Source organism: Morone saxatilis, unplaced genomic scaffold, assembly GCF_004916995.1.
Source record: "Morone saxatilis isolate NCDOM2014 unplaced genomic scaffold, NCSU_SB_2.0 Contig17, whole genome shotgun sequence".
NCBI lineage: Eukaryota > Metazoa > Chordata > Actinopteri > Moronidae > Morone > Morone saxatilis.
Genome location: NW_023339729.1, coordinates 24,233,508 through 24,248,396, shown reverse-complemented (window position 1 = coordinate 24,248,396; position 14,889 = coordinate 24,233,508). Strand labels below are relative to the sequence as shown.

The 14,889-nt window shown below is 42.4% G+C and overlaps 1 protein-coding gene across 1 annotated transcript in view; it reads right to left on the bottom strand.

The window, feature by feature from the left end:
* The window catches only part of LOC118327464 (CREB3 regulatory factor-like), a gene marked incomplete in the record, with an annotated part of 29,193 nt that overhangs the window by 10,968 nt on the left and 3,336 nt on the right, over positions 1-14,889 (bottom strand). Inside the window, 6 exon segments of the mRNA XM_035660828.1 lie at positions 1,370-1,559; positions 2,651-2,824; positions 8,354-9,155; positions 11,381-11,497; positions 11,614-11,678; positions 11,801-11,878. Coding sequence (XP_035516721.1) covers positions 1,370-1,559; positions 2,651-2,824; positions 8,354-9,155; positions 11,381-11,497; positions 11,614-11,622 — 1,292 coding nt within the window.

The window sequence follows — 14,889 nt, the reverse complement described above, 5'->3', positions numbered from 1 at the left end:
AAAATTTAATTGAATTGAATTCCTTCCTGGAAAAACGAGAATCTTAAGTAGGAGGCAGCCCTACTTTGAACAACTCGTCTTTGTGCTGAACACAGAGATTAAATTCATTCATTCATCAACCTGAAAGTGAAAGTGGAGTATTCCTGTAAGTCATTAGGTCGGTAGCCAGGATCTTTCTACCGCTAACTGTGTTTGTTGGAGCGTCCGGCCGAGCTGGAGGCTCCCCAGAGGGTTTTTCTTCTACGCAGCCTCATCGGCCCGGGCAAGTTGTTTTTTAAGACTGAGAAAATAATAGGACAGACTGGAGGCGGTTATGATAATCCCACTGCTAACTCTGATCTGTTCTGAGGCATCCACAAGTATGACAGTACAAAAGATGAGAAACATCACAGAGGAGAAACCTGCATATTAAATTAAAACATGAACTCAGTCACATTAAAGTACAGAGTGACTTTAACTGTGCACTTCTTATCTACTTTCACTGCCTTCTTCTCATCTTTCTCCTGTTTTCCCCCTCAACTTCCAATCTGATGTTGTGTTTATGTCGTGTTTAATATATGTTTGGAATAATAAGATATTCCCAGAGTCCCCTTCCTCTTCAAACTGCCTGTAATAATGTCCTTTTGCTCCAAATTCTACCCCTCCCTTCTTCTATCCACAGATGAACTTTCTATGACCCTCCTCTCCCTCCTCATCAAACTCCTTGTCTGCCTCCTCAATCCTGCCCTGATTTCCTCCTATTCAGCCTTTCATCCTGCTTCACTCCATCTCATTCTCTCCTCTGTTGTTTTCCTCTGCTTCCCTCCATCTTTCTTTAATCTATTCCATCATGCTCATGTCCAAAGTAAACTCATTAAAAAAGGGAAAATCAACAGAAAAATACACTCATGACCTACATTTTTAAATCATTTGTGTTGTATGTAGTTTCCTCAGAGGCTGTTTTTTTTTAAAAAGGTCATCTTTACCGTGGTACAGTGTGTTCCACGTGGGGGAAGAGATGAAATGCTTCCTGACACTTGCAAGACTGGAATTACAACCACTTTCCATCGTAATCAAATTAACTCCACGATGATAAGATGTTTTTCTCAATGTATTCTTCTCTCTCCGTGTCCTCCAGAAACAGTATTAGAAGGTCAAATATTTAAATGCGCCACATATTTGAAAACCAATCTTGACAAGGCTAAAGATTGTCTGCAGATACCCAACCACAAAGCCCTGCAGGATTCTCTTCTATTTCTTTCTGAAAACGCTTTACAAACAGTGAAAACCTCTCAAAATGCCCACTCATGCCTCAGAAATCAATACACAAGTCTCCTGGGCTCTGACTCGGTGCAGAGGATGTAGGAGGGCAGTAAGTGGAGTGTGGTACCTAGAGGCCAGCTTGTTCTTCTCCTTACGGGACCGGGCTCGGGCCACAGCGGGCAGGTCGTTGACCGGACCCATGCCGTCGATGGCAGCGTTGAGCTTCTGCAGCTGCTCCCCGATGTTGTGGAGCTTCTGGGGGTTTGGCGTCAGGTCGCTGGCGTCTGTCTTACGAGCTTTACGCCGTCCTTTTTTACCTGGAAAAAAACCAAAACAAATTGATCGGAATGAATTCAGTATCTGTCTGTACAAGCTTTTCAGTCTTCTTTTGTTCAATATTTTTTAATGCTCATAAACACACCAGATCCACCTAACTTTGTCTTAAAATTCTAGTCATGATCCTGAATCTAAACCATGCTCTGTCAACAAGAACTGTTTTAAATTATTTTATTTACAATAACTGCTTATTTTCTACTGCTGTTCCTGTACAATGCACATGTAACAGCATAAAATTGATAATTCCACATGAGACCAATATATTATGACCTTAGTGACAACATGACTGATTGAATACACTGTGTGGGGATAGCAACATTAAGGCTGCAAAATGTATTTTCACTGAAACAAATCCCATTAAAATCATGATAATGTGGCATTTGTTGGGGTCTGTACCAAACAAACATGTTTTCTAGGCCAGGGTATCTCTGCAGCACCACAGTACAGTACTACAGCACATTGCAATCTGATAATATTTCGATTAATTGTGCGAAACTAGACAGCATTCCACTGTTTTCTTGCTGTAACTGAAAATGGATGTCCAGATCCAGACTTTTTTTAATTTGATTTAACAGAGCAGCCACAAAAATAGCATCCTAGCTTTTAATATCTGAATAAAATGACAGAATAAGCAGTTACGGAACATATAAATATGTGACAGCGTAAATGTAGTTTGTGATTTTATTGTACTGGATTGTATTTGAGTCTTCAGGAGGACACAAGCTGCTGAACTGCTGCACCGCTACCATTACGCCTGATGTAAGATTCACTGATCAGGGAAATGCTGAAACATTCCGATTTTGACATAAAAGTTGTATGTAGGGCACATGCCTGAGGGTCCCGATCCGATTTGTGTCACATGAGAGGAAAGAAATGGGACACTTCGAGCTGCAGTGTGAATGTCGTTTTTAATGACTCCTGCTGCTTAAAGGGTCTCATTCAGTGGATCTTTACTTCACTTTCATTTCCAGCTTCAACTCTAGTAAGTAAAATGTTCATTCATTGATCTATTAATGGTCTCATCGTTTCCGCTCTGCGATAGTGAAGTCAGTGCTTCAGGCAGTGTCCTCACCCTCTCTGCGGTACAGTGTGCTGGGTAGAGTGCTGGAGCTCCAGGACAGAGACCAGTGGACATCTCCGCCCAGTTTCTTCTTCGTGGCCGTCTCTCGAGCACGTCGGTACTCCCAGAAACAGCGACGCTTCGACGGGCGCTCGCCTGGCTGCCTCACTGGCTCGGCCTCCACCTCTGAAAGGAAACACAGCCAAAAGAATTCAGACTTTGTGCTGATGACTGATGCAAATGTACAAGATTTAATTGTTGTGTCACAAATCTACAAGCAACAAACTGGAAATTAGCTTTCTATCATTTCAGTGTAGCTGGCACAACAATCAACGAACATGGGAAAAAAAGTCATTACCCCACAAGTCTCAATTCACACGAGAAACAATTACTCAGTGGAAACAAAACAGACAGCTTTGCTATTCTTAGATCCTTACCACACAAGTACGGCTGCAACTAACGGTTTTGTCCTGAGATATTCAGTTTATGGTCACAGAGGACTAAAAAAACAGTAAATATTCACATTTGAGAAGCTGAAATCAGAGAATGTTTTCTTAAAATATATCAAAATAGCTGCCAATTAATTTAATAGTTGCAGCTCTAAAAGTGGGTCAAAACTGTGAAGTCGGATTTAAGCGGGGTGTTGGAGGAAAACTGAGGAAACCAAAACAAAAGTGATTACACTCTGGTGAGCAGGAAAGTCCCTGGTTTGGGGTTAACAACAACATGGACCCAGTGACTCTTCTCTTATCGTGTCGGATCGTATCTTCTGCTTTCATTTCACCGTGAAGCAGAACTGCAAATTTCTATATGTATGTATGCAAGTGACGGATCTGCTGAACCGTCAAAAAGTAGTTTGTCTAAACTCTGATTGACCTGCGATAACATATTTCATAACATCTCCCTCAGATTAGGGAGATTAGGGGATCTCACTTCAACATTTAGTTTCATCTCTGCTGCAATCGTTCTGATTCCAGTAACACAACTAAAGTTCAACAAACACAGTTTTAATACCCGTTTTCTAGAATTTTCATGATTCCCAACTTTTTAAGGAAACATTTTCCAGTTATTAAGTTTTTCTTAATACAGGACGGCACTTGCTCAGAAACGGTCAAATAATCTACCTGTAGGCCGGGAAAACTCCAGTTGTATTCCTCCTTTCTACAATGGAGGGTGATGCAGTGTCTCAGGTTTATTACAGGTAGGTAGTGAGTGTTAATGGGACACACCACGTCAGCTCAATTCTGGCTGTTCTCACCACAGTCCATTTTTCCACTGCAGTCTTAGAAGAGCGAAGCTGCGGTGTCCAGCAAATTGACTCCACTTTACTACCGTTTTCCTCCAGCAGTAATATTAATTTGACCACAGCCCATGGGTTACAGTTCAAATCCAGTAGAATTGATTTTATTTTACAGAAAATTCATCTTCTAAACGAAACTAAATCCAAATACGCACCCAGGTTTACAATCAGATTATCTTTCCAGGACAACAACATAGATTATTTCCAGGATATTCAGTCATTTTAATCTATTTCCAGGTATTTCCATGACTGCAAAACTAGTCTCTAAACTTTTCCAGGATGCATGGGAACCCAAATATTCAATTTCGAGAGCATTTACATTTCCAAAATGTTTTCTAAGCGCGGCAAAAAATGTTAAGGTTGAGAAACAGCATTTACACGATCAAAGAAATAACAATGATTGAATGTAATCTGGTTCAGATGTTGCATCAGGATCACTCGAGGTTTGAGGAGCAGTGATGCAATTATCCAAATACAGAATCAATACTCCAGGCTGTTTTATTAATATATAATGAAGAAAAACAAACTCTCATCCATTATTACGTAGGTGGACAACATTGACAGCCATATATGAGATATTTAATAAAAGATAAATACCCTTCAAGTTAATATGACAGATGAACCCTAATCATAACTGACAGGTATTAATGTTCACGTTTGCCTGGTATGAAATCATGCTGTGAATCCTAATCCACAATCACATGCTAATGTCCTAATGACAAAGCCACCACCAGCTAAAACTGTATACATGCACCCTGTTTCAGAGGCAGACACCTACACCAGCACACAGACGTCACAGAAGATTAGCCTCAGGCGTGCACAGCCATGAATAATGGTATCATAAATAATACAACATGCAAAGCTCCACCAGCAGGAGCAGAAACGCTTCTTCAAATCCACCAGAGCTGGGTTACAAAAAAACAACAACAAAAAAACATGTTGCAAATAATGTAATAGTAGCTGGATTAAATCAGGCTGAAAGTTAATAACCATGAAGCCCCTATCCTAGCCATCAGACAGGGCCGTCCATTACTCACATTCACACACACACACACACACACACACAGATGGCTTATGTAACATCGTGTCGTCTGGTCCAGTCTGCAGATAGCACCATTGTCTGCACTCTCCCCTCAATTTGATCTTTCGCTCCACGGTCGCTTTATTATAGTTTTAAACACGCACACTTTTCCATCCATCACACAGCCCTTTGCAATCGCCATGGGCTAATGGTAAGAATAGCTCTACCAGGCATACACACATACACACACACACACACAGCCACAACAATGGAGAGTGACAATGGTGTCTCGCGACGGTCGAAATATGACCCAGACCAGCCTTTTGAGAGCGAGCCAGCGACCTCTCCATTACCTTGCAACAAGAAGCCTGAGATTTGTTTATCTAGCGCGAGGACGATCACAGACAGAGAGAGCCTGGGAAAAGATGGTAATCTGAAGTGAAGTCAGTTTACATGTGTGTTATCTAATATACATGTTTATATTTTATGTCCTGTGATCTGGACATGAAATCTCCTGTGACATTTAAGCCCCTCAGCTGATGCTCTGAGCTAACAGCAACCAGCAAATTCACGTCATTTTAGAATTAGTTCAGTTTTCAGTTCCGTCCGTATGTTCATTCGCACACTAGCTTCATGAATAATTGAACTAAGGGGATGCTCCTGTGATTTATTATTGTACTCCCATAAAGATGGACGACTGAAGGGACAAAAGATTAAAACCAGAACTAATGCAGCAGAGGCTCAGATATCCCGCCTTTTAGTCCTTTCCTAGAATCCATTAAGCTCCAAAAACACTGGATCCTACAATTCCCATTATGCAACTCGAAATCATCGGCCATTAAACCCTACAAGCTTGTTTAACACCCAAATATTTCTAGCTTTAAAAAGGTCCAGTGTTTAACATTCAGGATGATTTACTGATACAAATGGAATATAATACTCATAGCTATGTTTTAATTAGTGTATAATCACCTGAAAATAAGAATTGATGTGTTTTTTTTAACCTTAGAATGAGATGTTTTCCATGCTAACAGAACGGGCTGCTGGTGGTCGGCGGGCGGCGCCGCGTCGGCCTTCCGACGGCGCGCCGGCCCATGTTTCTACCAGTGAGCCCAGAGACAGACAAACTCCAATACCGGGGCGGGCTAGAAAAATAGTTTCTGGTACACACCTCACAGCTCCCTCTCATTCCCAGGTTTAACGGCAGACAGACGCCAGAGGTGTTCAGGTAGATGCCACTAAATCGTACACACTGGTCCTTTAAGCAGGTTTTCTGTTCAAATGTTGTCGTCCTCCAGAGACACAGAAGACGTTATACAACTGGTTAATTAAAGAGTTTACTTCACTTGACAAGCAAACTGACTTTAGTCCATTTAGAGTAAGTCAATGTGTTTTTTTGGTGCAGGTCCAAGAATTTGTCGGGGGTTTGTTAACATTAGATGATATGGTCAGCTGTTACTGGTATGAAATTAAATGTGCAAAACTCATGTGTCAATCCATTTTCTATCACTACCACTATATGTTAAGCAGGTCAAAATTGAGAGGCAGACTGCTGAAGAGCCTTGGGGAAGTTATTCATTCCCCTGGACCATAGCCATATTTTTAGACACCAGCATGAGCAAAATACTGCTCAGGAAAATACTGATTTGACCAAAAAGTAGTCAAATTTAAATGTATTGGGTCTAAAAATACAGCAGTACAATCGCAGCAGGTCAACTGCCCCCAGGCAGCAAAAACACCTAACTCTTCCCCCGTGCATGTGTGCACACGATGCAAATGTGGCTGCCACAGATTCTGCGACAAGAGTTCTGAGGTTACAGCGTGATTCAGTGAAAAGCTTTAATCGTCACTGTGGCTGAACTGATATTTCCAATTTGTGTACATCCATTCTTTTCATAATCAGCCACCCAAACGGTCACACGCAATCCGTCAGTTAGAGTTTGTTCATTTGAAATGACCTCGGAAGCTCTACAGCGTCTATGTATTGTGTATGTACGGGTATAAAAGGTGTATCAGCATGTGTCCGTATCCAGACTGTGTGTGTTAAATTAAGGAAGCACAATAATTATCGGGCCGATAAGAGGAAATGTATGTATTACTCGGTAATTGAATCAGAGTCGATAAATGACCTGATTATCATTTATTTTGAGTTCTTCTGCTAATGTTTAATAGGCTTTATGCTCTATAAAATCCAAAGTATGTTTGTGAAGTCTTTTGACTTATTTTATTAAAAAAGAATAAATGAACATTTGAATAGTCGGAACTCTGAAGGTCGGAGATATGGAATATTAAATGATCCGTCTTTGCTCTCTACATCTCTGTCGTTCTTGGCTTAAAAAAAAAAAAAAGGATGAACTTCTTTTTAAAATAGAAACATGTGAAATTACTGTTACTAGTTATATAATGTTTAAACCAGCTTCAAGTTCATTTTCTTTATTTGTTTTTTCTTTTACCTTTTTTGTCTTTTTTGTTGGAATATGCTTAATGCTCACTGATGACGCCTTTTTGTTATCTGAAGTTTAATAAGATTAATTGTAAACAGGGCCACATCCAAACATGGACAAAATGTCGCTTTGACCAGGACAATAGCTCGTGCGTACTGTGTGCCTGGGCTGCATTAACAATTATTTTCACTATTGATTGAACTGCTAATTATTTTTCAATTAACTGTCCATATATAAAATGTCAGAAAATACTGAAGAGACCAAGGTGACAACTTCAGATGTCTTTTTTTGTCTGAACCACAGTCAACAGATAATCAGTTTACTGTGAATCCTCACATCTAAGAAGCTGAAACAAGCAAATGTCATGAAAAATGACTCAAACGATCAATCATTTATCAAAATAGTTGCAGGTTCAACTGATCAGGCAATTGTTTTTGGTCCTACTGTATACCCGCAGTGTTTGTGGATAAGAGGAGTGAGGAATGAGGCGTTAATGAGACACAAGCTGAATGCTGCAGTCTGTAGCCGGCATCTTTGTGTTGCCTTTGAAGCTACTTCAAGATTCACTTCCACTGTAACGGTTGTTTAACAATCTGTACCAACTTTCATACCCTATTTAACATGTTCAACTACAAGCCCCCTCTCCCCGAACAAAGACAGAGCAGTGTGGTGGTTACAGATGGTATTTGAATACATGAAGAGGCTCCAACCCTCAAAGCCATTTCATAACAGTAAAACTGCAGCCACTGAAGCAGTATGTAGTCCGGGAATTACACCCGCAACTTTGGTATTTAATGTGCCTCTGCTCAGCCAACCAAGTCTGAGGTCTCGTCTGGACCTGAGACAGATTGAAATGGTTTCCGTGTGGGCAGACGGGCTGCTGGCAGCGGCGTGATGAGCCGCGATGTTCCTCGCCACACAGATACAGACAAACTTAAAGCAGAACTCACCACATTCAGTTTCTGAGGAGCTGGAGAGTTCAGCCTCCGCCGCCGTCTCCTCCGCTCCCTCCTCTCCCTCCTCTCCGTCTTCCCCCTCTTCGTCCTCCTCGTCCTCCTCCTCTTCCTCCTGCTCCTCGTCCTCGTCTTCCAGATCCAGCTCAGTCTTGGCCTGACTCTCCTCCCTGCCCCGCACCTCCTGCTGCGTCTCCCCCACCCGCAACCCCTCTGTCTGGGAGTTGTGACCGGGCCCCGCCCCCAGCTCCTCTCCCTGGCTCAGGGAGTAGTTGTGCTCCTCGCTGCAGTGCTCCAGAGCCAAACCTGCCGCTGCTGCCGCCACCACCTCCTCTTCCTCCTGTGCCACCTGATACACCTCCACTGTACGCTCCCTCGGCATCCCCCCATCCTGTCCTCCTCCGGCCGCTCTTCCTGCAACACACAACTCCCTCTCCGTTGTCGTGACAACAGAGATACGCCCCTCCTCCCTTCCTGCAGCAGTGGCCTGGACTTCCTGGGTGACGGGCGGCACTGTGTGTCTGTTCCTGCTCCTCCTCTCCTCTTCCTCTTCTTCCTCTTGCTCCTCCCGGCTTCTCCCCCAGCGGCCCATCAGGACGGCCTCCTCGGAGCAGGCCAGCAGCTCCCCTCCCACACCGAGGCCCAGCTTGGTGTAGCGAGCCATCTCGTCCAGCGCGGACACATCCCAGCGCTCCGGGTGCAGGTCCTCGCCGAAGCCACCGTCGTCCACCAGGTCGCTTAGCAACTCAAAGGGCCGTTTCCTTGGCGATGCCGGGGAGCCCAGCATGAGGAGCACACTCTAAAAAAAGACAGAGATATGCTTAAATATGACACAAGAAAAAAACACTTACCATATACTGTATCTTTAACTTTTATCCTGTCACATATCAGCGTGTGCTCTGATGTTACAGGGAGACGTCAGTAATAAAATATTTACCCTGCTGCTTTATAATTAAACTCATCTGTCCAGGCAGCATTTTAGTCACTGGCAAATTACAGGAGCTTGTACAAGGATAATCTGCGGGAAAATCATGCCATCTTCATCACAGGAAGGCTTGTGAAACTGTTTAATTTAATAATATTGTTAACATTAGTATTATTAATCTGTAATTTAATTATCTACACAGACAGCTCTTTCTGAATGCCTATATGCTTAAGAGACAGTGCTAAACACGTGCAGCTCAATACGGCTTCACAAAGGCAGATAAGACACCTGTAACGTGGCGTTACAAGAACCTGCTTAATAAACTTGTAGGTTCTTGCTTGTGTTTTCTTCCTTGAACATATGAGTTGAATGAATGTTGCTGTCAAGAAGCTGGCCCCTATTCAAGTTATCAAAATCTACTGTAAGGTGCATAAATTAAAGTCTTTTCTTCTTGTTCCTACAGTTGGATGTTTGGTCCTCACTGTGCAGAATGATGTATGCGCAGAGTCTGACACAAGAATGTTAACATTTATCTCCTGTAAGTGTTTGTTGAAAATTGGATTTTTAAGGGGCGGGGCCTACGATCATGATTGGTGACATCACAAACACCTTGGATAGACTGATACCTGAGACACCAGGTGAACGCAATTAACTGCAATTAGGGCCACTCTGGGGTCTGCTAGGCCCCATTACTTTACATTTTCAATGACTTTCGAGGTCTTGTTTGGTGAAATCCAAGGACATAGTTCAAAATTACAAATCACAAGACCGTTACAAATTATTGTAAAGTCATGATGAAAACGCAAATTTTCCACCGGATGTGTGTGAATGAAAAATAAATCTGAAAAAGCCACCAGCCACCATGCTTGTAATTTTCCCAGAAAACTGAGGGCCATTATTTGCTGTTCTCAAACAAACAAACATCTTTTCAAGGATATTAAAAGCCCTTGGGAAGTCTCACTGTGAGCCATGTGAAAGTTGTGGTTCTAGTATTTCGTGGATGATATGAACATGCAGTGCGAGCTATGTAACATTAAACTTTTGTCTCACAGAACAACCAGCCTGATGATTAACCATTTGCAGAATAAGCACAAGGAGAAACCAGCAGAGACGGCGACCTCTCAACACCTCCATCTGCCAACGTTAGCAGTGTTAACAAGGGCTATTGTGATGCTACCGGGGCAGAGAAGATTAGCCGCCGCCTAACAACAACACGGAGTGGAGATCTGCTCCTGTTAAACTTTGTGGATGGAGGAGCTGATGGGGTTTGTGAACTGAGTGCTGATCTGCAAAGCGCCGAACGAAATGAACCGTTCAGCTGCAGATGAAACTCATGAATTATTGAAATGATTGTCTTCATGTTGGTGGATTTGGATTTTCTTCATATTGGCTAATCTCTACAGCAGTGGTTCCCATGACATATTTTAGGGATATTTCATATTATATTCAATGCATGTAAGTAACAGTGCCAAACAACTGTTAAACTGCACAATGAACCCAAATAGTGAACACAATAACTGCCGGACGTTTGTGTAAAACAAGCGATTTGGATGAATTTTTAGCAGATTATTTACTGTAAATATTAATCAGAGATGAGTTTTCCTGATATTTTTAGTAACTCTTATATAGTTCTCTGCCTTTATTATGTTTTGTTTGTTTTATTTTTAAACATACTTAATAGGCTGTGTTTCCTGCTCCTTTTGGTTGTTTGACTGCTTACTTTTCTAATGCAGGACGTTTAGCAGAGAGCGTGTCACTGTGCCCTCAGCCTGTGACATTTATGTCTCAAATAATGATCTAAACTTTAAAACAATTTCATTTAGTTTTATTCACAGAAATGAATGAAATGCTGAGATATAGGCCTACTGTACATATATATATATTTTAAAACCCCCTTAAAATCAAGAAGGCCATGCAACCCCCTGTAAAGCTTTAGCGACCCCTAGCGGGGGTCAGGACCCCCAGGTTGGGAACCAGTGCTCTACAGTTTGTGCAGTGGACCCTATTCTTATGTTAATTAATTGCTGTGAGTACTTGATAATAATTAAATCGTAACTCAAATATGGAAACTACGTGAGTGCCCACATGTGTCATCTCACCTGGTCGTACTCAGTCCTGCCCCCTTGTGGCGACATGGCCAGAGGGTAGGGGCTCAGCAGACCCCTATGTCCCCCGTAGGCCTCGCCAAATGCAGGCTCCATCCCATTCATACCCGGCTGAGAGGAAGGAAACACACACACAGACACAAAGTGAGAAAGGAGGACCACAGGGAGCGTCATTCAGAGAGGATAGGTGACAACGACTGCAGGTTTCAACTGCGTTCCTTCGTTACCTGAGGCATGCCCGAGGCAGGAGGGTGTCAGGTCGCGGTCACAACTTCAGTTCAAGTGAGTTCTGCTGCAAAAACACAACCAGGTTCAGATCTGAACATTGAGATGAAACAAGGAAGAGGAGACAGCAGAGGAGCAGAAGAGCAGGGAGATGACAGGAGAGGAAGAGGAGGCGAGGATGTGATTTACCTTCGGTTGAGAGTTGAGAGGGTCAAGGGGTGGAGCTCTTTTCACATGTCGCAGCCCTGCAGCTCTCAGCCTCCCAGCCTGGAGTGGATGAAAAGAAGAGGAGGAACAGGAAGGAGGGAATCAGACAGGAGCTCAACAGAGGCCACACTGCAAATTATACAGCAATAAAACAGTGAAAGCAAACACATCGTTAAACCATAGAGAGGTATGGGGGTGTGATGTGTGTCTGCGTAGAGTTTAGAGTGTGAGCATATGGACATTATCAGAGTTTAACAGTTTTCTTGATAGGAAACAGCACAAGTTATTCAGTTGTCATTAAAGTGAGCCACAATGAGAAGAGACGGAAGCAGTAAAGAAGATAAAATACAGGTTTTAAATGTGTCATTTTCCTTTTTAAACCTTTCACCAGAAAACAGAAGTTATGTGTCACATCCTGTTGTGTTTTCTTTGTTTACTGCGGTCTGTTTTTTCCTGTATTCTGTGTTTATTAGGTTAAGCATGAATGAGATTGGAGCTGTTCTTTCTGTTTGTTCAGTCATGGTGGCTATTGTTCCTCTTTCTTTCTTTTTTTTTTTTACATTTGCTGGCTAGTTTTTCTATTAATACATCTATTTATCCAGCATGAAAAAACGTGCTGCTGCCAGAAATGTAGGACATATCATTTCCTGAGAACAACCTGCCACAATCGGCATTTAAAATAGCAAACAAAGACAAAGGTTGAATATCTTACTGTGTAGAGTAGCAATATACTCATGTAACATTTGTAGATGAATATTTCGGCTAATTATCAACTAGCACGTGTCATTTCAGTGCTGTGTGTTACTATCGCAAGCTGCATCAAACGCTAACTTTGATGTTATTTTGTTTAAAAAAATGACACAACCTGAGCAGGAAGAAATGCAGAAACAATGAGTGAGCCGGAAAAGGAGGAGAGTTTAGAAAGAAAAGGAAGAAGATGGAAAACAGATTAGATAAGTTAAACACTTCTTGGAGGCAAAAATGGGCTCCATTTAGCCTCAACGTGAGGAGTGAAAACACATTTCTCTGGCTCATTCGGGGACGGGAGAGAGGGAGACTATATCCTGGAGCCACTCCTGTGCTGAGCTAGCCAGGTTAGCTGCGTGACTAGCAGCATTAGCTCGTATCATGACTGCCATTGTTGTGAATGAACAAAAAAGAGAAGTCATTGCCATTCATATTTTGCCCTTTGTTCTGCCTTTGAAATAATAAAAGTGGTGGTATTTTATCTATTTCTTATTGTCAACAAATCCCATGAACAGAGCCACAGCCGGCTCTTCCTACCTACGGCTCTAACCCGAGATGTAAATCCTTAAAAGACGGCCACCGTGCTCTTGTGAGTGTTTCCAGCAGCAGGACGGTGTACGTGGGGCTGAGAGAAAATAAACTACAGTGTGTGTGTTTATGCCACCAGTGCAACAGTGCGGCTCAGTTTTTGACAACAATGGAGCTCTATGGCACAGAGGAATGAGATATATCAGGCTTTAGCTAGCTCTACCATTTAGCTAGACACATCAGGCTTTGGCTACACACACACACACACACACACACACACACACACACAGTACTTAATAGCACGGTCAAGTCATTGTTAGGCATTTCTTGACAAAAAGGAAAAATACTGAATATTTTCAGCCTTATCCTTTAACCCAATTAAGTTGTCCTCTTGTCCTCTGTTTCTTCGACTCCACCCAATACGGTTAAACCCGACCAATGAGATCCCTGCCTGCTCTGCATCGGTTAATGTTTGTGTAACCAAACCTCCAATTCTCCATTAGAGGGGAGGCCACAGTGCAAACTACTGATCAGACCGAGCTCCTTTCAGACGGGGACATGATGAAACAGCGAGCAACACTAACACACACACAGTGCGGAAACAATGCAGACCTACTGTTCAGTACCTGTGGAAAAACCGGGAGAAAGCAGCTCACACTGACCCAGGTTCAGTGATTCAAGAACAATACCATAATACGCTCTCTGTGGATTGACCTCAGGCACACAAGAATGAGGAAATGAGGATTGGCTGGGCGGTTATGACACTGCCTTGGCACACCACATGGAAAACTGGTATTTGGCACACAGAGCAAGCCAGCTACCAACATGCTTTGTACACAAACACTTATCAGACACATACAGTGTTTTGAAGTAGATAGCAAACTGAAGGAAGGAATGTAACAGTCCCAGAAAGCGACAAACATAAAAAGGATACACATCTTTATCATAAGGTTTCAGCAGTAGGCCTAGTGATACGAGCAGGCGTATTTGAGATACAAAGCACTGGGAGTTTACACAGGGTTTAAGACTATGTACATTTTATGTCAGGAGTTTGCTTGACAACAATACAACTAGTTCAGGTGGTGATTATGAGTGTTTCTTTCCTTATACTTAAAAAAAACCCTCATACATGCAAATACGTCGCTTAGTGCAAACAATAACATAACCCATATGCAAACTGATCCACCTGATGTGCTCTCCACCAGCTCCTTTAATCTCCTTTATCTGACTACAGTGTCCTTCTGGGTATTTGCTCTCTTTACAAGGTAAATGTACACGCTGAAACTGAAGCACCAAATTCTTATTTATATTTGTTTATATACTCGGGCTAATATATGAGCCAGGCGAGCCTCCGCACAATAACAGTCCTGTAATCATTTAGTGTGTGTTGGTTTAGCATAGGCCCGGTCCAAAGGTCTCCGTGCTCATAAACGCACTCTTGAACACACAGAGTTCACGGTAAGGCAACAGACGAAAAGAAAGTGCTTCATCTCAAACCGCTGCAGGTTAATAACCCCCAATAACCGCCGGCTTTACGATCAGCCACCGATTCACTCTTTGTAAACAAGACTCCACAAGCTAAGGATGCCAACACAACCGAAGATTATGCAACAACTATAGTGACAAAACAAACATGCATGATTACATTCACAGTGCCGTGAGAGTTTGGTTCATGTAGTGCAGTCTGTGCATGACAGATGTTACTTTTACTTGTTTTACAGAGAGAGCAATCCACAGGGGACATTTTAAGGTCTACTACGTCACATTTTCACCTTAAAGGTTCAGTGTGTGACATT